Raw genomic sequence first — 23,733 nt, forward strand, 5'->3', positions numbered from 1 at the left:
GGATCCAGGGTCAAGCCAGGCTGGGGACTTGCGATATTTGGGGTTGGGGTGGAGCCGGGAGTGCAGGAGGCGAAAGAGGCCGATGTCTTGGCCTTTGCGTCCCTAGTAGCCCGGCGGAGGATCTTGCTGCAGTGGAAAGATGCGAGACCTCCGAGTGTGGAGACCTGGATTAATGACATGGCGGGATTCATTAAGTTGGAGAGGGTCAAGTTCGCCCTGAGGGGGTCGGTACAAGGGTTCTTTAGGAGGTGGTAGCCTTTCCTCGACTTTCTGGCTCAACGATAAGGTACTAGGTCACCAGCAGCAGCAACCCGGGGGGCAGGGGGGGAAAGGGGGGGTTCTTAGGGGGATAGTGTTTAAGTTAATTTGCTTATTGTTAATTTATTTTGTTGTTTATTGGGGTTGGTTATATGCGTTGTTACGGGTGCCGGGGGGTGTTTATTATTATTATTGTTTTGTTGATATATATTTTTCAAAAAATTCCAATAAAAATTATTTTTAAAAAAAAATCTTTATTGTCACAAGTTGGCTTACATTAACTCTACAATGAAGTTACGATGAAAAGCCCCGAGTCGCCACATTCCGGCGCCTGTTCGGGTACATCACATGAAAGTTCAAAGGAACATCACCTTGACAATCACCGGCAGTGAGTGTCCTCCCCATACCCCCACAGTGCCAGGTAGTGCCATCATCTGTCGCACTGTCTCTTTGCTCAGCCCAAGTCTTTGAAGGCATGCCCGGTTCAGCAGGTCCTCGAATGACAGGCAGTGCCTATACACACAAGGTCTCATGCTGCACCTCCTTGGCACCTCCTTGACCCCGGACTGTTGGGCGACCGGCACTCCAATCTCGGCGGCTGCTACCTGCCCCTCTGCAGTACGTTCCGCTGCTGCACTTTCCTCCTCGAGCAGCTCCAGCTTGTATAGCCACAGGGCCTCCCACAGGACTGTGGCGACTAGCAGGAAGGCCATCATTGCTGGTTGGATTCCAATACCCATTGTCTGCAGGGGGTGAAAGGCAAACATGTTAGCATTGTGCCTACCCCCATGCCCCACCAGGCCGTATGATGGTCCCAATTGGCAACGCAGGCTCTGCCCTCGCGTGTCCTCCTTCCCCATCCCCGCATCCCTGATCCCGTTGGTGCCCGGCAACATGGGGACTTCTGGCCCTGACGCCCATCCTTGCTGCCAGGGGTATCATCAGCTGGCACTGCCCCTGCCATTTTTAAAAGCACAAGTGAACTGCACCATTGGGAATTCGGCCTATTGGAGGAGGAGAATTGCGGAGACCCCTGACAATACCCGGTAGGACCCGCTAATGATATCCAAACGTTCTTTACTGTACGTGTTCCAATACGCATTGACGCCACTGTCAAGTTGATGGAGAATTGTGATTTGGCGTCGGAACAGATTGTCCGCCTAATTGAGTTTCGCGATATCCGTGTCGGCCAACGGAGAATCTGGCCCAGGGTGACTCAGTGGATATAAATCAAAGTCCACTTTCAGGTGATTCACCCCTGCTATTCGCTGGCACTTTGTCGGTTTTTTGGGCTCGGGAGGCCTCTCCTCATTGAGGCCACACTTAAGCCGATTTTTCTGCACTGATGAGCTGAGCTCACCAACAGGCTCCTCGCAGGATGGGTGCCATTTTGACCGGCTACTCCGATTTCACCAGGTCTCCTCCTACCCACTTTCAGGATCAACCCCTTTCAAACCTAACCTTTTTGTGCCCGCTGGTAGCCCCGTCACCCCACCTCTGATCGGCAAGGTCCCCCAGGCCCGACCCCTTCCTGGGTGCCAGGGTACAACCCCACCCTGCCCCCAATCACCCAGGGGTACCTAATCGCCTGAAAGACCCAACCCCGGTGATGCCATCATGCCTGATCCACGTTTGTGGAAAACAGTGCTAAACAATACCCGGTTGAGGCCTTGCAGGCGCAGCCATTGACTTGGGTGCCGGGTGAAAGCAGCATCTGAGCAAGGGCGTGATCCAGATAACCCTGGGCGAAGCGAGTCGAGTGACTCGCGATCGGTCCGGCGTCCAGTGCGGAGCCCAATCTGGGGCTCTTGCAGGGTTTACCCGTTGCGCCCGGATCACACCCATAGAAAATCAGAGCAGTAGTCGGTTATTCGGCTCTTTGAGCCTGCTCCACCATTAAGTATAATCATGGCTGATACTCTCTCTCAATGCCACACTCCTTCATACCCCTTAACATCTTTAGAGTGCAACTATTTTGTTCTTAAATTCAGTGATTTAGCCTCCACAGCCTTCTGTAGTAGAGAATACCACAGGTTCACTACCCTGAGTGAAGATGTTTCTCCTCATCTCAGTAAATGGCATACCCCGTATCCTGAGATTGCCTTCTTGTTCTCGACCCCCCCCCCCCCAACACCCAGACAGAGGAAACAGCATCCCTGCATCCAGCCTGTCAGAATTTTAGGCATTTGAATAAGATCCCCTCTCATTTTCCCAAACTCCAGTGAGGCCTTTCCTCAAACAACAATCCCGCCATCCCAAGAATCAATCTGGTGAACCCTGTTGTATTCCCTTTCTGGCAAATTTATCCTTCCTCAGGCAAGGAGGCCAAAACTGCACACCATATCCTGGTGTGGTCTCATCAAGACCCTGTACAGATTCCACTAGCAGCCTTATTGTTCAGAACAGAATTAAGGCAAGCACAAATTGCTTCCCCACTTTGTAATTGGGCTGGTGTTTTGATCACATCAGTGGCTAGAGGAAACTGAACTTGCTATTATTTCCAAATATCATAATCACCCTACTTCTCTGCAATTAATGCAGATGGTATTTTCAGAACGTGAAAAAAAATCTAGATCCATAGATGAATACAGCACAGCAGGAGACCATTCGGGCCTCAGTCTTCAAGCCAGTCAACATCTTGGTCCATGGCCCTGGAGATTACGGCAGCACAAGTGAATATCTAAATTCTTCTTAAATGTTACAGAAGTTTCTGACTTCACTACTCTTTCAGGCAGTGAGTTCCAGGCTCCCACCCGCTCTAAATGAAAAAGTTTCTCCTCAACTCCCCTTTTAGACTTCTACCTCTTACCTTAAATCTTTGCCCCCGGTTATTGATCCCTCTACTAATGGAAAAAGTGCCTTTCTATCCACCCTACCCATGCTACTCGTAATCTTATACACCTGTATCAGGTCTCCTCGCAACCTTTGCTGCCCCAAAGAAAATAGCTCCAGTCCATCCAATCTTTCCTCATAGTTCAGACCCTCCAGACCAGGCAGCATCCTAGAAAATCCCCTCTTCACCCTCTCCAGTGCAATCACATCCTTCTTACAATGTGGTGACCAGAACTGCACGCAGCACTCCAGTTGTGGCCCATCCAGTGTTCTATACTGTTCTAGCATGACCTCCCTGCTCTTGTATTCTATGCTTCAGTTAACACAGGCAAATGTCTTCGTAACCACCTTATCGACCTGCCTGCCATCTCCAGGGATCTGTGGATATGCGTTCCAAGGTCCCTCTGATCTTCCGTACTGTCCAGGGTCCTACCATTCATAATATAATCATTTACCTTGTTCACCCTCCCCAAATGCATTACCTCAACACTTTTCCAGGTTTTCCATTTGTCCCTGATTGGAGAGTAAAAATAAATGGCCAGTGATATTTTTAATATTCTGGTGATATGACATAATTTAGTTCCAACTGCATCCCTTCCAAGTGCGTAGCTGGAGAAGATACTTTTGAAACTCATACTTTTGCTTGAAGAAATACTACACATTGAACAGTTTAAAAATAAGCCTGTGCATACAATTAGTAAGAGTCACAATCCTTGATAGCATAACTCGGTTGCTGACCATAACTGAACAGCTTGCATTGATCAAGACAGATGCAAGAACACCAAATTTCAAAAGGAACAATTTATACATGAGAAAAGGGTGCTAATTTGGTTGGCAAGTGGATAATTAGTTGAGGCTTAGCTATGGTGACTGTACCAGGGAACAGAACTTGTCCAGGCTTTACACCTATTTCAATTAAACAAAAGCATGGGAGACAATTGTTCCTTGATGCATTCCTCTTGGAAACACCTTGACCAGAGTCAACATGCCTTTTTTGAATTCAAACAAAAGCTTGGGGAAATAACTGTTTCCTGGTGCATTCTCCATGGCAACGGCTAGATGAATCAGAATCAACCTGCCAACCAAATAGCCATGATGTGGAGATGCCGGCGTTGGACTGAGGTGAGCACAGTAATAAGTATTACAATACCAGGTTAAAGTCCAGGACAGGTTAAAGCTGTCCTGCTGGAGATTAAAGTGCGTGTTGCCTATCCATCCTTTTAGTTGCAATACAAATGGATTGCAGGTGAGACAGCTGGGAAAAACTGCTTGATCTTTATTCCCAACAAAAATGGAAAAGCTTAACAGTGTTATATGTCAAACCGTTTTGTATAATGCACTGGCAGCACAGGGCTTCTGCTCTATAATTTCCTACAATGTTGGTTCTCAATCTCATCCTATTTAGGAATACACTTCTGAAAGATGCAGGAAAAACTGTTGGATCTGTTGGCCACTCATGCATTTCCTGGTAAGCAGATTAGAGCAGCGCTGATTGATGAATGTGCAAAATCTGAATAAAATATAAAATGGTTCTGTGATTTGCAAAAACTCAAAAAATATATTAGCGAAATGTACAGCATCCTAACCATATAATGCCAATATGATCTCCATGACATAAATTAAGTATCATCAGAACAATCAGGAGGAGGAAGAATTGTTCACAGATTTGATAGTTACTCTACTTTTTCACTTAATTATATTTGTAATATATAACTTCCTTACTTTTCAGAGTTTCATTAAAAGGTTCATGACTGTATTTTTCTTGTTGACTCTTAAACCCATCAAGACTAAACGCCTTTAGAAGAAAGCATTTGTTTTAAAATTCAAAGAGTACAATTACATTTAAATCAGCTAGTAAAAGCGGAGAGGGTGTTAAATTGCAACTAGGGAGGATGGAGATCCAATGAAATCAAACCACACAGTGCCACGCAGTGATGGAATGCAGATGTGAATACAAGTGTTGACGGTTTGAATATGAAAGTGGCCTTTACCTTCGGAATGGATGATACGGCCGTCGACTCCGACAGCCTTGGATATGTGTATGAACTATATGCATGTCCAGTGGGATGTGTTGACTTAAATGCACTGGCAGCATATGGCACACTTGGTTCCTGCAGTCCAGATCCTGATTTTGATCTCTGTCTCATGGTCGGCTGAGGACTTGTCTGTATGACATAGGATGACTTTGGTCGTTTGTCCAAGTCTTCCCTTTGGGGTTCTGGACCCCATTCTTTCTCTTTGTATTCCAATTTTTCCCTAGGAATTTCTCTTTGAGCATTTCTAGAAGGTGTACTTTGTTGGTGTCTCCTGTGAACTGGTGGTGACCTTTGAGCTCTTGGGGAGTCCCTGCTTGCCACAATGTGGTCTGTTGGCCTAATTTTTGACACCAAATATGTATAGTAGTCTGGTGGCAATCTACCATAATCTGCCTTGTGTGCATTGTCTTCTAAATAATATGTTTCTACAGACCGAACTCTGTTAGAATCCTGGCCATTTTGTTGAGCAGCTTTGTTATATTTGAGATGTCTGTCCCAGTCTTCAGCATGATTGCTCTGTTCTTTGCATTTCCCTGCTGTAAAATCTTTTGAAGGTTCAATATCATATGAATGTCTGAGATAATAATGGCTGTAGCCATTTTCTTCAGGACTGCAGAGGCTATGATTGGAATTTTTCTGAGGTGGAGCAGGAGGACTCTCCCTACGTAGAGAGTTTGAACGAGTTACAGAAATATCATTGAACTCTTCCAAAAGGCCATTTAAAGAGGTGTCTTTCCATGCTCTGTTTCCTCTGACTATAGTCTGTAACAAAAAATAAATCAGTTAATATAGATGGAGGGTACACTGAATCATGTTTAATATCAGAATACAGCAGTCAATGCTTTAAAGCTCAATGTAATCTTTTGCTGAGTACTTTTTTTTTAATGTTTCTCTGAGAAAAATGTTGTTAACAATTACAAAACTTCACACCTATTCTCATTTTAAAATGTCTATCTGGTGTTAGGTTGTGGTGGGCCATCTGTTTGGCATGATCGGATAAGACCATCCATTCAAATCTTTCTACTTGGTCTCAAATATTTCAATGAGAACTGCCAATGAGGTGGTAGATGCTATTCACGTCTTATCAACTGAGCTGGGTTTTGGATGATAGGTAGATAGGGAATGTTAGGAACACATTGGATTTAATTTTTAGAGTAATGATGGTACTCTCAGTGCTGGACTTCTCTTTACAATATTCTTCCATTTGTTTGAGCCCTTTTCTTCAAAGCTGGTCTAGAAATAAAACTGCTACTGCTGAAAATTTGAAATAAGAAACAAAACTGCTGGAAATACACAACACATCTGTCAACATCTGAAAAACAAAGTAATCATGTAATGTTAGGAGTCAGCATCCTTCTTCATGGACTTGCGATCGATTTCTAACATTTGCTCTTCTTCTAAAAGGTTCTATCTGTCAAATATTTTCTGTTGAATAATGTCATTGAAATGATCAAATTTATTTTGATGGTACTTCAGTCACTGAAGTCAAATTGTGGGATAGCTTGAAAATATTAAGAATAAAATCATCATTTTGTGTTATTGACATTACTTAATTTGAATTGTTAGAAAATCCAACTTTCACCACAGAAATGACTGAATTATCAGAAGTGGGAAATGAAGAACAGCATAGAGATCTCAGCTTACACTGAAATCCCGTAACCATTCACAATCCGTAATATCAAATTTAAACTTTAGGACAGCATTAAATATGTTTTTCAATACTATGCAACAATATCATTAGTATTTGTCAACAAGTATAAGTTGTTTCTTGGTCATTCTTCAAATGAAGATTTGGAGCACATGCAAATACGTTTTCTAATGTAGCCCTGAGAAACAATGGGAGGAAGCGTTTCAATTTTCAGAACTTTTATTCCAGACCTTCTCCCCCTCCCTTTGAGTCCTCTCCCACGGTTTTCAAATTAATCCATTTACATAAAATTTTGCATTGGGAGTGCTGTGGTAAGAGCATGTCATTCCCTGTCTCCAAATAATAAAAATACATTTCAGTTTTCAGAAGCCATGTTGTAAGAAAGATTGTTGAACTGATCTTTCCTGTCAAGACTGCAATGAATGCCCCAAACCAGACATTCACCATTGCTATGTTGATGATTGCTGAGTAATTCTAAAGCCGATCTTCTGTAACGCACTTTCCTTTGAACACTTCCTAGCATTTGCATAAGATAGGATTATAGTTAAACTACATCAACATAGGAATGAATGTAGTTGTTCCACACTGTGTTTGATATTAGGTCGTACATTTAAAGAATATCACATGTCAAATTTGAATGATAAGAGTTACATTTCCAGCCGACAACCTGGCACAAATGTGGTTCCATTGGGGGAAAACTCCTCTCTCGATGGAGATAATTCCTTATGACTGATGCAAAACTCTGTATTCATTAAAAGTCTTGTGCATAAGATATTGCACATTAAATGCTTAGGATGGTCCATTAAAACTGCCTGCAGCACAACAAATATCAAATCTTTCTCATTAGCTGAAATACTGATTATATTGAAATACGATCAGGTAAGATTTCAGAGAAAAGCAACTAATTCAAATGCCGCAATTTCAACCAATCAGGCTGTCCAATTTAATTCCCAGCACCACTTTGTTTTCTGACCCAGTTGGATACGCAGTCATATAAATAACATTGACAGTACGAGAAACATACACAACTAATATCATTGGGCAGTGGATAAATTCTGAGACGGAAAGGCAAGAGGAAGAAAACGAAGGTGAGAGGAAAGAATGGTAGGTGTTCTAATTTTCAACATACTGCTGTGGAAAATGATAACAAGAGAGACCAAGAACCAAGTGGGAAAGGGGTTTTCCAGCAACCCAGGGATTTCGAGCAGCTGTTGACAAATTCTGCAGGAGGTACAGAGAGTAAGGAGTTTTTACCATTGTCATATGGAATTGCAATACCCAGAGTGCACCATTTCAACCCACACAAGAGGCCACATGAAATATGATAATCATGCTTCAGATGTCAGACTAACGCTGTGCACACAACTGGTGATTGGCTAGTATCTATAAGTAAACATACCGTGAATGTCGGCATATATGCCAACCATTGAAATCTTGAAGTAATCCTCCAAAGCAATAGAAAAGTGGAATAATGGCGTGGGTGTGCGTATTTGCCATTTTGAAAGATCATTTGATTCCGATGCAGAGTGTGGCGTGTTGTCAACTCCTGTGCACCTTCACAACACATCCCGTTTTGTCTGCTTGATCCTTTACACCCAGTTATATGGTACTGGTAAGTACGACATGCATTTGTGGGAAGGAAAATTGAAGCTGACAACTAATGCATGTCTTGGTTGAAAAAGGGAGGTTGACTTATATGCAGAGTGTATGCAAAAATATGGGCTAGGATTTTCCAAGCCGAAATCGCGCTCGGAGCGGGGGCGGAGAATGGGGTGTTAGACCTGTGGACCGGAGAATCGCCGGCAGCCGGTCGGGGGCCATTGAAAGAGGCCTCTGTGGTTATTCTCCGCCGGCAGCTGGCCGAGTTCCCGCCGGCGTGGTTCAAACATGGTTCCACGCGGTTGACACTCGGAGTGGCGTTGCCACGACCGCCCAGGTGGGGGGGATCCATCACTGGGGGGGGGGGGGGGGGGGGGGGGGGGGAGTCCTCCAGGACAGCCAGGGTTCCAATCGGGGGATACCGATCAGTGGGCGCATGCGATCTGGAGGGGGCCTATATTCTCGGGGCCAGTCCGCGGTGCGGATCCGCCATGTTGCTCGGGGCCGCCGCAACAGGCGGCTGCCACGCACATGCGCGGACCATTGGCCGGAACTGCAGGGCCCCGTATCGGCAGCTGGAGCTTTGCTGGCCCCCTTCAGGTAAGTGAATCGCTGGGCCAAGGGGCCCGTTGACACCGGCATGAAACGCTCCGGTGTTTACGTCGGTGGCAACACTTAACCGCCATTACAGAGAATCCCGCCCATGATATCTGGTGCTGGACAAATAGGGTTGTCATATTTGCCAGGTCAACTGATATGTTATGATTTATGGTATTTCATTATTTTCTTTCCTAGTTTGTCATAGATCATACAAACACCACTGAGATAATAATCAGATAATCTGTTTTAATGACACAGTTTGAGGTATAGGATTGATGAACACAGAAACGAAGGAGTAGTCCGAATCGAAGGCTTTAATCTACAATGTGCCCAGCAGCAGGAGTACAGAAATAACGGTGGCTGCTGGGAAACACGGGTTCTCATACTCCGCCACATAGGCGGAGCTACCTTCCTCTCGACCAATGAGAAGACAACACTTTGGGCCAATGGGCAGCGAGCCTTCTACACCAATAGCAGCTCACACTCCCAGGTACCGTAGTACCTTTAGTCATACTACCACAAGGATGTGGTTCAGATGAGTCAAGTTAAAGTCTGCTGAATGCCACTGAGCCAGACCTTGCTATTCAATGGCACTTTGCAGGTTTCTTTGGACACAGGGAGATTCTCTCTGCTGAGGTCGCATTTAGAGGGATCTCCTCGCAAATTGGGGTGCCATTTTGACTGATTACCCCAATCTTTCCTCCCCACCCCCCTTTCAGGCACCATTTTTGTGAACCCCTCTCACCATCACCACCCCAACCTTGGGGAGGCCCTCGGGAACTCTCCAACTGGCAAGGCCCCCCGGGTCCGATACCCGGTCATGCCACCCAGGCACTCTGGCAGTGCCAGGGTAACACTGTCAAGTGGCCTGGGTGTGACTGGCAGTGCCAAGGTGCCAGAGGAGTGCCAGGGTAATATCCTGCCCCGTCCCTACCACCTGGAGTCTCCAATGGCCTTGGAGACTTGCAGATGCCGTTACGCCTGGTCCACATTTGTGTGGACCAGTACTAAATGGTGCCCTGACAAGGACTCCCAGGCACAGTTGTCGAGTCTCGGGCGTCGGGTGAATCTGGCATCCGGGTATTCAAATGAGCCATACAGTTCATTTAAATATGCAGATCTGCAGACAAGATCCAGATTGCGCCGGGTGGAGTGAATTGGGTGACTTGTGATTGGCCTGGCGCATGATCCCCATTTTGGCCTTTCGCATGACTCACTCGGATTCACGCCGGATGAAACGGGCCGCTGAAGTGCGCCCATAGGTTATAGACATGACACTAGGAGAATTCCCTTGTTCCTCTTTGAATAGTGCCAGGGGTTATTTCATATCCACTGGAGAGGTCAGGCGGAATCTTGGCACCTCAGACAATACAGCTCTTCCTCAGTACACTGTACAGGTTAAGAATTGAGCTGGGAAGGGTGAAAACCACTGGAAAACATGTAAAGACCTACAGAGTTTTAGCTGAGATTTGCTGATAGACGTGAAGGGAGATGGAAAAACTGACTGTTACACACCATAATGCTGCCGTGCATGGTATTGGTTGATGTAGGTGTATGCAAACTGTAGGAATATCTACTATTAAATTAATTTTCCCAACATTTGAAGCTAATCTGAGGTGCAAAGACCACAGGGAAAATTCAATTTAATTTTACTTAACGAGTTGTGGCCCGTAATTAATAACTATTTAATTAATTTTCACAGTTATACTGTTCTTAATATTCTGTAAAATGACTTCCGATTCAATTTGATTGAAGCATTCCTGGCTTCTTCTGTTCTCCACTGCTATTTTACAAACTGAATGTCAAGCTGCAGTGTGGTGAGTTATAACACTGTCCTCTAGCCTCTGAAATACAGGCTGAAGCGCAGGTCCAGACTGATGGTCAGAAACTCTTTCTGCTCTGAAAGCTGTTGAGTTTGAAAATAAATAATCCCAGTCAGTCTTTGCAGTTGCAGCCAAGGTAAACTGTTGGTATAGTGTAAAATAGCGAAAGCATGCAGTTGCATTACTGGTATAAGCATAGACACAGGTATGACATTTGGAAAATGTTCCATCCCAACCCAGACGCTGTCCGAAGCACAAAACATCCCTCACTAAAAATGACAGCAAATACTTGTTTCACTGGTGGGGTAGCCTTAGACAAGGGGGGTAAGAACCATAAAGCAGAGCCAATCCACTCTAGAGAAAAATTAGGGAAGAATTTGTCAGGTAAAAAGTGATAGAAGTGTGGAACATTAGGGTGGGGGGTGGGGGGTTGTTGGGTTACGGGTATAGGGTGGATACGTGGGTTTGATTTGGGTGATCATGGCTCGGCACAACATTGAGGGCCGAAGGGCCTGTTCTGTGCTGTACTGTTCTATGTTCTAAGGTGCGTGTGAAGGCCCAGAAGGCCTGAGGTCATATTCAGATCAAAGGAAACAGCTGCTATGGAGGTGTAGACAATAAATCCTGTCAGGATTACCAGAACGCTGGTCCCGGTCCAGGCCGGCTTTTTCAGAGCAAGGTAATGAGCCCCTGTTGGGTGAGCCTCTGCCCATCAGCAGGGGAGCTCGTATTCCACGAGTCCCATGGGGGGATCGACTAATGTATCCCTGTGGGCCTCGTAAGGGCTATTACACTCCTCTCCCTCCCTCCCCACCCAAGTCTGAACATTCCCCTCCAGTGGCCAGTTAAGGGGGACTTCTTCGCTGCAACACCCTGTGGGTATTGATGGTAACGTACTTCCGTGATGCTGCATCTAATTCTAGTTGGAGATATGCTTGGCTCATGTCCAGCTTTGTGAACAATGGCCACTGGCCAGCCTCGTGTACAACTAGATTTCTAAATACATCACATTTTTAAGGTAAAATGTTGTCTTCACAGTAAATGTTATTTCATATTTTACGTATAAAGTTTCTCTTTAGTTTCAATCAAGAAATGTAACCTCACTTGTTTTTCCCTGCATTGAAAAAGCATTTAATAATTTTGCTCGCAAATAGTAAATCATTCAAACAGGATTACAGTTATCTCACCAGCTTTAGTTAACCTGTTATTTTACCAGGCCACAAAATTTCACTTAAATATTTACAACCAACTACTTGAATACAGATAGCGTGATTACAGCACCATCTTTGTAGAAGTAACTTTTAACCTCTAAAATTACCAATGTTAATATCCACAATCACTCCTTCTTATAAAAGTACATTTATTAGCTCCAAGCATATTTATCAAGATAAAGCACATTGAACAAGATGCAAAGACAAGAGGGAAATTCTAATCATCAAAGACTATCGAGTTTTAAATATCAATGTTTCACAATGTCAAACGTTTTCAAGTGCCTGCCTTTCATTTCCATTTTAATGCTTTTGGAACTCTTCTGGGGGGTTTGTTCCAGGTTTCAGTGACAGTGGCCATTTTTCATGAGGCTCCTTGTGCAGTCTGTTCTTTGATGATAAGCTGCAATGGTTGCAGAAAGACTTGCTTCCTCTCAGCAGCAGAATAAGACTCAAACCAAATTAACCATGATAAATAGCAGACTACATAATTAATAACCCTATCCTTTTAATGCCTCTCATCTATTGCAATGCACAAGTTCAACCACCCAATGCACAAAGTTATAGTAGTAATTCTAAATGAATTGATAATTGAAGGATGAGATGACAACTGTTTCCAGCTCTCATTTTCAACACTTCATTTATTTAAATTGTAAATCATCTATGGTAATACTTTTACTTTTAATCATATTACATGAATTCCAAAACTATCAGATTATATTTATTTCCATTACATGCAAAATTTATAAGCATTTATTTTCATTAAACTGCAATCATACTTCAACTTCAACTTCATGATTACTAGGAAAGAAAATCTAGAAAGGCTAAAGATGGGATTCCATCCGTCCCCCACGGCGTGTTTTGCGGTGGTTTCCTGTTGTTCGCCACCCTCCACTGCCAGGGAACCTGCAGCATGGGGTCGGCATTGGTGTTATCAGAAGTTCCCCGGGGGGGGGGGGGGGGGGGGGGGGGGGCTGAGAAATAGCACTTTATGTTAAAGTGACCCATATGGAATTAAAGATGCATTTGGTAAGATCATTTTCCATCTTGTCCTTCAATTAAGATTTCTGACATGGACTGATTCGGCAGAATGACCTGTTTCTGTACCATAAATTCTATGCAATTTACAAACAATCAAATGGGAATATAATCATACAGCACAGAGGGCGGCCATTTAAGGTTTATAATATCTGTACGTGTCAATGGTTTGAAAAAGTGTTAGACAGGTTCTCCTACTCCACTATTTTTTCCTCATTAGGGGCATCACAAGTTATGACAGTACTTTTTAGTGGTTCTCAAAACCACCCAGTTGAAACCAGGTTCAGACATGTTCTCGCCAGCCATGACATGGTAGAAGCACCTCTCTCAACCCGTCAACCGTTTCTAAACTGTCAGTATTGGATGAGCAGATACTGAAGTTATTGTATTCAATCCTCACAGGAAACTATGGTCCCAAGCCACCGGCCCCAACCATCACACTGGCAACCGTTTAAAGCTAAACCAGACTGTTTTGAAACCTTGGATGCCACAGTTCACCACAAAAGGAGGTTTGACCAATGAGCTTCTGCCTCTGGTTTTCTGTTGCTGAAATCCTCATCCATGACATTCCTGAGGCACAGTAAGAAGTCTTACAAACCAGGTTAAAGCCCAACAGGTTCAAATCACTAGCTTTTGGAGCACTGTCCTTCCTCAGGTGAATGAAGAGGTAGGTTCCAGAAACATATACAACCGGGACCTTGGATTCATGTCGCATTACATCATCCCCCACCATCTGGCCTGGACTTGCAAAATCCTACCAACTGTCCTGGCTCGAGACCATTCACACCTCTTTAACCTGGGATTACCCCTCTCTCTGGATCTATAAAGACTTAATTACCTGCAAGGCTTGCATTCAAAGTATTGTCTTGCAGCTTTGACTTTGTCTATATATGTATGTTTCTGTCACCTACCTCTTCATTAACCTGAGGAAGGAGCAGTGCTCCGAAAGCTAGTGATTTGAAACAAAACCTGGTGTTGTAAGACATCTTACTGTGCTCACCAATGCCGGCATCTCCACGTCATTCCTGAGGTATACTGTAATGAGAATATGGTGGGTTTTGGTGCAATGAGATCCAATGGGCTGAAAGGCCTTTCAATCTGGACCTCTGTTGTGACCTTGAGTTACAATGTAGCACTGCTGGTTGGATCCAAGATAATGTTCATTTGTTACTTAATCAATGCCCAATTAAATATCAAGACAGGTTACCTGGACCTGTTACAGAGCTGAAGTGACTTGAATGCATCATATTAAAATAGCACGACACTCTGGGCTAATGGTCTTATTTACTATTTTTCCCTAGGACCTTTGGGATGCCAATCTTCTAAATTGTGGTGGTGACCGGCAGCAATTAAGTCATACGTGTAAATACAAAGCAAAAATAAATAGATACATTGAAAAAAGGCACCAGAAGCCTGGGAAAATGAAACAAAATCATACTATACACTGATCACCTCAGGAAAACTAATTTGTGAAGATAATAATGAGCAGCTTCAAGATCTCAAAATGGCTGACTGCTAATTCACTTCAGTACTCTACTTTTTAGGGGGAGATGGTGGCATGTGGGACTTAATCCAGAGGCCCAAGCGAATGTTCTGGGAAGAAAAGAATCTTGGAATTGGAAGGTGATCATGAAACCATCATATATCGTTGTAAAAATCCATCTGGTTCACTAACGTCGTTTAGTAAAGGATATCTTCTGTTCTCACCTGGTCTGGATCTCATGTGACTCCAGACCCATGTTATCTCTTAATTGAAATGGCCTCAAAAGCCACTTAGTTCAAGGGCAACAAATGCCGGGTTTGCTGGCAACCCCACATTGAAGAATAAATTAAAAATAAATAGACACAACATATTTCAGATAAAACAATCTGGGGAGCAGCATGTCAATGTAATTTAAGCGCGTTTGAATCATTTCCGCAGCCTTAATGAGGGCCGTGGGGAAAATGTGCAACTCCTCTGGGCTAAGTTAAGGCAAAACTGCTTGGAAAAACCAGGGAGGAGCAGACCTAAACGCTGCTCTCCAGAACACCTATCCCAGCCGTCAGGTGAAGATTAGCTGTCCTGGCAAGCATGGTCGAGATCAGCCCTATCAACTTAGACCCGCTTGTCAAATTCTTCAAACCCTACTCACCCAGCCATCACCTGCATTAGAAACGTAACTGATGAGAGAATCATCAGGCCCCATTATCTCCAAGCAGGCACCTAATACAGATCTGTCAAGATGAAAATCATGGTTAGGAGAAATGTTAAATGTTTCTTACTTCTATTTGAAATTGAACAGTTTTGTGATTTGAGAAAAATCTTGCATTTATATAGCATTGCTCAGCTTTGTGAAAGTCCAACTTGCTTTACAACCAATAGATTAGTTGTGAAATGCAGCCTCTGTTGTTGAAAATGTGACACTGAGTACCTGTGAACGAGGGACCCCTCCGGTAGCCGACAAGTAAACATGACCACTGTCCCAGCTATTGCTGGTGATGAGGCCCTCAGATGGGCATTAGTTGCCATGTTGGGGTAGGAAGGCTGAAAAACAAGCCTTCCATTCCAGACTTATTGGGGCAGAGGCAGGAAGGCAGTGGGACTCCCTCCCACACCTAAGCATGCCTTTGTAGGAGCACATAAAATTTTATCCATTGTGGTTGGGTTGGTTCGGTAGAGGGATGAAGGCCGGTTTAATAATTTACATTTATATAATGTCTTTAATGTTTGAAAAGTTCCAGTTGCACTTAATGGGTGCGATTTTGAGCCACGTGAGCTGAGCACGGGAACGCAGATGCGGGCAGAAAACTCAGAATTGGGAAACACCATTCTCTGCGGAAAGATCAGGGGTGGGATTCTCCGAACCCCCGCCGGGCCGGAGAATCGCCGGGGGCGGTGTGAATCCTGCCCCGATGCCGGCTGCTGGATTCTCTAGCGTCGATTTTTTGGCAGGGGCGGGAATCGCGCCACGCCGGTCGGGGACGTTGGCAGTGCACCCCCCGGCGATTCTCCAGCCAACGATGGGCCGAGTAGCCGCCTGTTTTCGGCGGGTCCCGCCGGTGTGAAATACACCAGGTTCTTACCGGCGGAAACTGGCTCTGCGAGCGGCCTACGGAATCCTTGGGAGGGGGGTACGGGGAGAATCGGGCCCCCCCGGGGGGGGGGGGGGGGGGGGCATGGTGGCCTGGCCCGCGATCTGCAGGCTGGCCTGTGCCGGGGGGGCACTCTTTCCCTCGGTGCCGGCCGGTGTAATGGTCCGCCATGGCCGGTGTGAGAAAGACGCACCTGCGCATGCGGTGGGATGATGCCAGCACACACTGGCGCTCCCACGCATGCGCCAACTCGTGCCAGCCAGCGGAGGCCCTTCAGCGCCGGTTGGCACGGCGCCAAGCCCTTCGGAGGATTCCGCACCTTCCGGGGGGCCCGACGGCGGAGTGGTTGATGCCCGCGCCGCCAGTTAGGGGAGAATTCCCGATTTTCCACGCAGCTCACCAGTGACGTCACGAGTTTCATGCCCATAAAGGGCGACAATCTAATTTAAATATTTTTGAATACATTTCAATGTGATTACCGAACCGCCCCCCCATTCCACCACATGAAGCCCCTCACTGAATATTCAATTTGTCACATGGTGAGGTTTACACCAACTATTTGAAGACGTGAGTCAGTCGAGGAGATTCCCCTGGGTGTACAAAGATCAGTATAGACTCCGGGGGGGGTGGGGGGGGGGGGGGGGGGGGATGCCCATGCAGTGACTTGGCACTGCCAGGTTGACACCACATGTCTGTGCCAAGGGGCAGTTCCAGGACACAGAGCCGGTCAGGCCCTCTGGAGAGCCACATTTTTTTGTGGGAATTTCGCATTGTGTGGTGGGGCAGAAAATGCCTACGGGGGATGGGGAGAGCAGGCAGTCAGGAGGGAAGCGCTGGCGATACTTGGTGGAGGGAATGTCAATGATTGTGTGTGTGAGGGGGAGGGGAGTGTGTGTGAGGGGGAGGGGAGTGTGTGTGAGGGGGGGGGGAGTGTGTGTGAGGGGGAGGGGAGTGTGTGTGAGGGGGAGGGGAGTGTGTGTGTGTGAGGGATGTGTGTGTGTGAGGGGGAGGGGAGTGTGTGAGGGAGAGGGGAGTGTGTGTGAGGGGGAGGGGAGAGTGTGTGAGGGGGAGGGGAGTGTGTGTGAGGGGAAGGGGAGATTCTGGAAGATTCTGGTAGTACCTCCGTGGTGGTGATGGTGGTGGTGGAGGGTTGGAGTCGATCTTCAGTTTTGATTGGGGTGCCCCGATACCGGCGGGGCCGACCTTGCTGGCTCTATCAGACCCCACTCATCCAGACTGATGGCGTGAATCACGGCCACTCATTTTCTTTTACTCAGAGACCTGGGGCGAGGTTTTCCAAATCTGGCACAGCGGAGAATCGGCGCCATTGGTGCTGCCGTCGGTCGTGGGCCGCTCTATGCAGCTGGCCTGCCGATTCTCTGGCCTGTATGGGCCGACCGGCCGTAAGAAGAGCCGTGTCCCGCCGGCGCTGTTCTAACCTGCCCTGGGCTGGCGGGACCTCGGCTTGTAAGGGTTGGGTGCCGGTCTTTGGGGGACGGGGGGGGGGGAGGGGGGTGTCCGACCTCGGGAGGGGCCTCCGATGTAGCCTGGCCCGTGATAGGGGCCCACCGATCGGCTGGCCGGCCTCTGTGGCTGGGGGCATCCTTTCCTACGCGCCGGCCCCTGTAGTCCTGCACCATGTTGCGTCGGGGCCGGCGCATTGAAGGAGGCCACTGCGTATACGCACGGTGACGCCGGTGCTACTGCGCATGTCCTCATTGGCGCCGGCGCAACTGCACATGCACGGATCCTGCGGCGTACAGTTCGCGCTGGGATCCGCGCGAATTGCTCCAGCGCCGTGCTGTCCCCTGCACTGGCCAGAATTAGTTGTTGGAGCGGCCCGTTCACGCCGTCGTAAAACGCGACGGCGCTTAAGACAGCGTGGACACTCTGCCACGGGATGGGAGAATCCAGCTCCTAGAGAGCTACACACTAGCTTTCAGTCTGATCCTGAAAGTTTGGAAAAATATGGTAAGTTTCTGCCTAATAAATGCAAACAGAAAAGGAAACAGATGCCATGAAGGGAACCATTAAGAAAATGGTCGAAAGTCTGAATAAACATATGGGTTTTGAGAAAGCTTTTAAAGGAGACAGTAAATAGAAAGTAGAACAGAGTGAATCGGCTATTAAGAAGAAAGGTGAGTGAAAAATGAGAGAGAAAGGAAATGAACGGGGAGAGAAGCAGACATGAAAGAAGTGTGGAAAGAATGGGAGTGAGCATGAACCGGAAAGAGGAAGTGATTATAGTTAAAGAGAATAGTGCTCTTTCACAAGTTATGGACAGAAGAATAATTTGGATTTCATGTCATTGGTTCATCTACACACGGTGTAGACTTGATGACAAACAGGAGGCGAAATTCTCCGACTCCCGGCGGGTTGGAGAATCGGCGCGGCGCGAACCTTGCCACGCTGTTGTGCCTCTTGCAGACAGCCCTTAAAAATTCAACATGAAGGTCAACAAGGCAGCCTTAGCATGTGGTTTTTCAGTTCCCCTTTCTGAATATGGTGTTGGGCCTCGTTCAATAGCCTTGACTTGGGTATTTTTGTGCGGACATTCACCCCGGGCGTTTGGGACAAATACCTTTTTTGTTTCTTAAAAGACCCATTCAGCTCCGAACATCTCTTGTGGATGGTCTGAGGAGATCGTTAATGACACCTTCTTAGCTTGGAACGCGTCTGTTTGTCCGTTCAAGACAGTGCGGCAGTTTGAATTTACATAACAAGTCAGGGGAGTCTTTGTGGCCATCTTTAGCAGCATTTTCTTGTCCCTTTTTAAAGAAAAGTCAGTTTCAGAAGATTCCACACTGATTATAGTTAATGTTTAAAAATTAGGAATGTGACATGCTTTCTGGGCAGGACAGATAGAAGACATAGAAAGTGAAAAGGAAAAGGGGAGAGGCAGAATAGGAAAGCAGAGAAAAAAGAAAAAATGTTCCCTACGAACATGCAAATCCGGAGCAAGAGTAGGCCTCTCAGCCTGCTCTGCTCCTGCATACGATCATGGCTGATAATTGTAACTTGAATGCCACATTTATGCCGACCCCTGAAAACCTTTCACCCCTTGTTAATCAAGGATGTATTGAGCTCAGCCGTACAAATATTCAAAGATTCTGCTTCCATTGCCTTTGAGGAAGAGAGTTCCAGAGATTCACAACCCTATGAGAGAAAACATTTCCAGAGAATGAGGCCATGGTGGTTGTACTCTCTGCCATCAATGAGGGTATTGAAGGTACAGAAGGCATATAAAAGGCTATAGTTAAAAGGTTTGAAAGGTGTTGTCGAAGGAGCCTTGTTGAGTTGCTGCAGTGCATCTTGTAAATGGTACATACTGCTACTACTGTGAGTCCGTGGTGGAGGGAGTGAAGAAAGGTTGAGGGCATGTCCTTTTTGAAGAGAATGTGTTAAAAAGAATGAGGGATGGTGTTTGAGGAAAGGAAATCATTACAGCCAATTAGCAAAGCAGCCAGGAGGGGATACTGAGCGGTTAGATGACAAAGGGGACGTGGATTAAAAAGACTGGAAATTAACAAGAAGAAGAAGAAAGGGAATGAGGAGATAACAGGGTGAAATTGCACAATGGTAGTGATCAGATACGCACTGGGCTGAATTTTCGCTTTGAGAAACAGGATGAGGACTATTTCCGGAACGTGAACCTATCACAGGGGGAAACTCCCACTCATTGGAATTTTGGCTGGGGTGCCCCCTCAATTGTGTTAAGCTTCCTGTCCAATTAAGGTAGGAAAGTGGGCTTTTGAGGCTGGAGGGCCAATCAGAGCCTTTCTAGTTTCAGAGGTACACCCAGCTGCTCTGAATTGTCAATACTGACAGGTTGGCTGGAAGATCCTAACCTTAGAGTCCAAGAAAATACTTCATACTTAAAGAAAAATATAGAAGTTACATTCCATTTCTAGATTCTAAACACATTACACTCTAACCACACTTTGGATAAAGACTTTTCCCCTGTACTCACTATTGCATTTAAAGTATGGACAGCATGGTAGCACAGTGTGTAGCACTGTTGCTTCCCAGCTTCAGGGTCCCAGGTTCGATTCCCAGCTTGGGTCACTGTCTGTGTGGAGTCTGCTTGTTCTCCCCGTGTCTGCGTGAGTTTCCTCCGGGTGTTCTTGTTTCCTCCCACATGTCCTGAAAGACGTGCTGTTAGATGATTTGGACAATCTGAATTCTCCCTCAGTATACCCGAATAGGCGACCGAGTGCGGCAACTAGGGGCTTTTCACAGTACCTTAATTGCAGTGTTAATGTAAGCCTACTTGTGATAATAAAGATTATTTGAAAAAAAGTAACTATCTTATATTTATGATCCCTGGTCATGTCTATCTTCAAGTCTAAATATTTTCTTGAAGACATCTATCAGGTCTTTTTTTTCCCCAGAGAAGGCGGCCAACCTATTCAATCTTTGCTGATCGAGAACCTCTCAGTTTTGGTATAATTCTACTAAATCTTCTTTGTAACTTCTCCAATGCTTCTATATCCTTTTAAATCCTGGGTTAGATTGGGGACCTCAATGGGGAACATGCAGCCGCACATAGCCCCGTTTTGTGCACGGAGGAGCTTCGCTTCCCAGAACTCCTTAGTGTAGCGAGAGATCGGGAAGCTATTTTTAAATGGCGTCCCGATTTCTGGAGCTCCAAAGCGATCCCTGAAGCCCCCCCCCCCCCCCCCCCCCACCCGCCAAGCCCCAACGCACTATGAGAGGGTCCCCAGCCCCACAACAACCGCACAGGGCACCCCGATCCAACGGCCACCGTGCAAAATATGCCAGCTTGACAGTGCCAACCTGGAACCCCGGCAGTGACTCCTGGGCACCTGGCAGTGCCAAGCTGGCACCACCACGCTGGCACCTAGGTGGCAGTGTCAGGGTGCAGGCTGGCAGTGCAAGGGTGCCTGGGTGGCACCAGCAATGCCAGGATACCACCCTGCTCAAAGGACATGCACCTGGGGTCTCCGATCCCCGTTTGTAGAGACCAGTGTTGAATGGTGCTCGGCTGAACCCTCCGAGGTGAAGGGGATGGAATGCTTCGGTACCTCAGGAAACTGCACATTAAAGTGAGACTAGCTGTCTTGCTTTAACTTGCAGATTTGCCAAAAAGTGATCCCGGTTTCTGTGGGCCATGTTGCACTGCAGCACACTGTTTTCAAGTGCAGTGTGTCCATTTGATCGCGCCGCAGAACTTTTCAAAGTTCTTCATGTGTGGTTTAATCAAGGTTCTGCACAATTTGAGATCATTTTGCTGATTTTCAATTCTATCCCTCAAGACGAATGAACGCAGGTGCTTCATTTGCCTTATTGTTAATTATTTTATTAATCTGCATCTGTGTTGTGTATCTGTATTCCCACATCCTTCATCCCCCATCAACACTTATTTTTCCAATGATTAAAAAAAAAAATCCGAGCACATTGCACTACCTTATATTTACCTATATTGAAGTTAATTTGCCAATTGCATTCCAATTTTGCAAGTGAATTAATATCTAAGATACATATTAATACTTGATGTGCCACGTCAGACATGATGACCAGATTGGATGCACATTAAGTGTCATCATGCTCCTCTTATACCAGTGCCACTGGACATTTTACATTCAACTAAGCAGTGAACTTAAGTTTTTATGTGTCAAGTGAAAGTCACCATCTCCATGCTGCACTGGAATGTCAGCTGGGTTTACATGTTTAAGACTTAATGGGAGCATAAATCTACAACCTTCTGGCTGAGAAGTGAGAGAGCTACAACTGAACTGACGCGCTGATACACCATGACATACATAATTAATGGAATCTATTTGATCTAGTACAATGCTGTAATTCAAGACTTGATTTAATGGGATTACGACAAATGCAGAAAATGTTTTAAAGTTCATTAAGTATTGGAAAGGTTAAAGTACTTTTCCATTCCATAATTTGAGGTATAAGTTACATTTTCAAAGAGCATAAAATAAATAAAAATGCATCAACTTCATTTGCAATTATAAAATAACCTGCCAGAAAGAGCTGTCGTTGTTGTCTTATTCAATACATTCATGAAGGCAACTTTCTGATTCCCAATCAACGCAGAGGGAGATGGGCACATTAAGACGGATAGGTGAGACAATGATGCCTGTTAGTTCTGTACATGGGTTGAAAGAGCAATGGAGATGTCAAATTAGCTATTCCTCATCATTGACAGTTACCGTTTTTCAAACTGTTTAACATTTGAGATTTTTTTTAAATTTAAATTTAAAAAAACTGTGTACACTGATTTACAATTCTATGCCCTGATTTACAAAATGTATTGAAGGTTCTCTTCATAAGGGACATCAACACTTCATTCTATATGTAACTGCCAGCATATATATGTATTTATGTATTCATTCACAGATTGTGGATTTGGCTAACTAGGCCAACATTTTATTACCCATCCCTGACTGCCCGTGAAAAAGAGATGTTAAACCACCTTCTTGAAAACAACTGGAACAGTTTGCTTGGCCATTTCAGAAGTAGCTCAGGGACAACTGCATCACTCGAGTCTGGAGTCGCATGTCAGTCAGACCAGGCAAGGGTACCAGGGGTGTTTTACAACAGCGTGAACGGGCCGCTCCCAGGACTAATTCTGGCCCCTACAGTGGTCCAACACGGTGCTGGAGCGGTTCACTGTGCGTCGCGGATCCAGGAACATGCGCAAAGGTGCCGGCGCCAATGCGCCCATGCGCAGTGGCCTCCTTCAACGCGCCGGCCCCAACACAACATGGCGCAGGACTACAGGGGCTGGCGCGTAGGAAAGGAGGCTCCCAGCCACAGAGACCGGCCCGCCAATTGGTGGGCCCCGATCACGGGCCAGGCCACATCAAAGGCCCCCCCCCCAGGTTCGGACCCCCTCCCCCCGCCACAGGCTGCCAACCGACCCTTACACGCCGAGGTCCCGCCGGCTCAGAGCAGGTTAGAACGGCGGCAGCGGGACTCGGCTCTTTTCTTACGGCCACTCGGCCCATCCAGGCTGGAGAATCGGTGGTCGCCGCGTAGAGTGGCCCGCGACTGGCGCCGCGCCAACCACACCAGCGCCAGTGGCGCTGATTCTCCACTCTGCGGAGAATCGTTTGCTGGCTTCGGGGCGGCGTGGCCCGTTCGCAGGGATTCTCTGGCCTGGCCCAGAGCTGGGAGAATCCCGCCCCAGATTTCTTGTTCCCTGAAAGGACACTAGGGAACCAGATCTAATAATTTCACGGTCACATTACTGATCGTAGCTTTTTAATTCCAGTTTTATTTCATTAGCTGAATTTAAATTCCTCCAGTTGCCATGGTAGGATTTGAACCCATGTCTCTGGATCGTTAGTCCAGGCCTCTGAAATCTAGGTCAGTAACGTAACTCATAACTGACATTTATTTCCATAGATAAACCTTCAACCTTATCAAAGAGCACCAGGTATCAAATGGAAGGAAAAAAAATAAAGGTTTGATCGCCATAAGATCAAAATGTCGACAGGGAATCCATGACAATCCATCTCCAAGTGCATTGTATGTGTTTTTTGTCAAATTAAAAAGAAACCACACAGTTCACACAAAAGTTTACCACCAATCAATCACAATTTGAAAAGAATAATAAACCCTGGGGGCGATTCTCCAAA

The 23,733-nt window shown here is 46.0% G+C and overlaps 1 protein-coding gene across 17 annotated transcripts in view; it reads right to left on the reverse strand.

Annotated features, from left to right (window-relative positions):
- Positions 1-23,733, reverse strand: part of pak5 (p21 protein (Cdc42/Rac)-activated kinase 5) — a 368,873-nt gene that overhangs the window by 63,844 nt on the left and 281,296 nt on the right. For 16 of the 17 annotated variants that reach the window (XM_038806536.1, XM_038806563.1, XM_038806520.1 and 13 more), the window contains one exon: positions 5,082-5,888. In XM_038806536.1, the coding sequence (XP_038662464.1) occupies positions 5,082-5,888 (807 nt within the window). Of the gene's footprint in view, positions 1-5,081; positions 5,889-15,174; positions 15,244-23,733 lie in introns of those variants that run through there. The other variant, XM_038806593.1, reaches the window with a different exon arrangement.

Source organism: Scyliorhinus canicula, chromosome 1, assembly GCF_902713615.1.
Source record: "Scyliorhinus canicula chromosome 1, sScyCan1.1, whole genome shotgun sequence".
In the NCBI taxonomy this organism is placed as follows: Eukaryota; Metazoa; Chordata; class Chondrichthyes; order Carcharhiniformes; family Scyliorhinidae; genus Scyliorhinus; species Scyliorhinus canicula.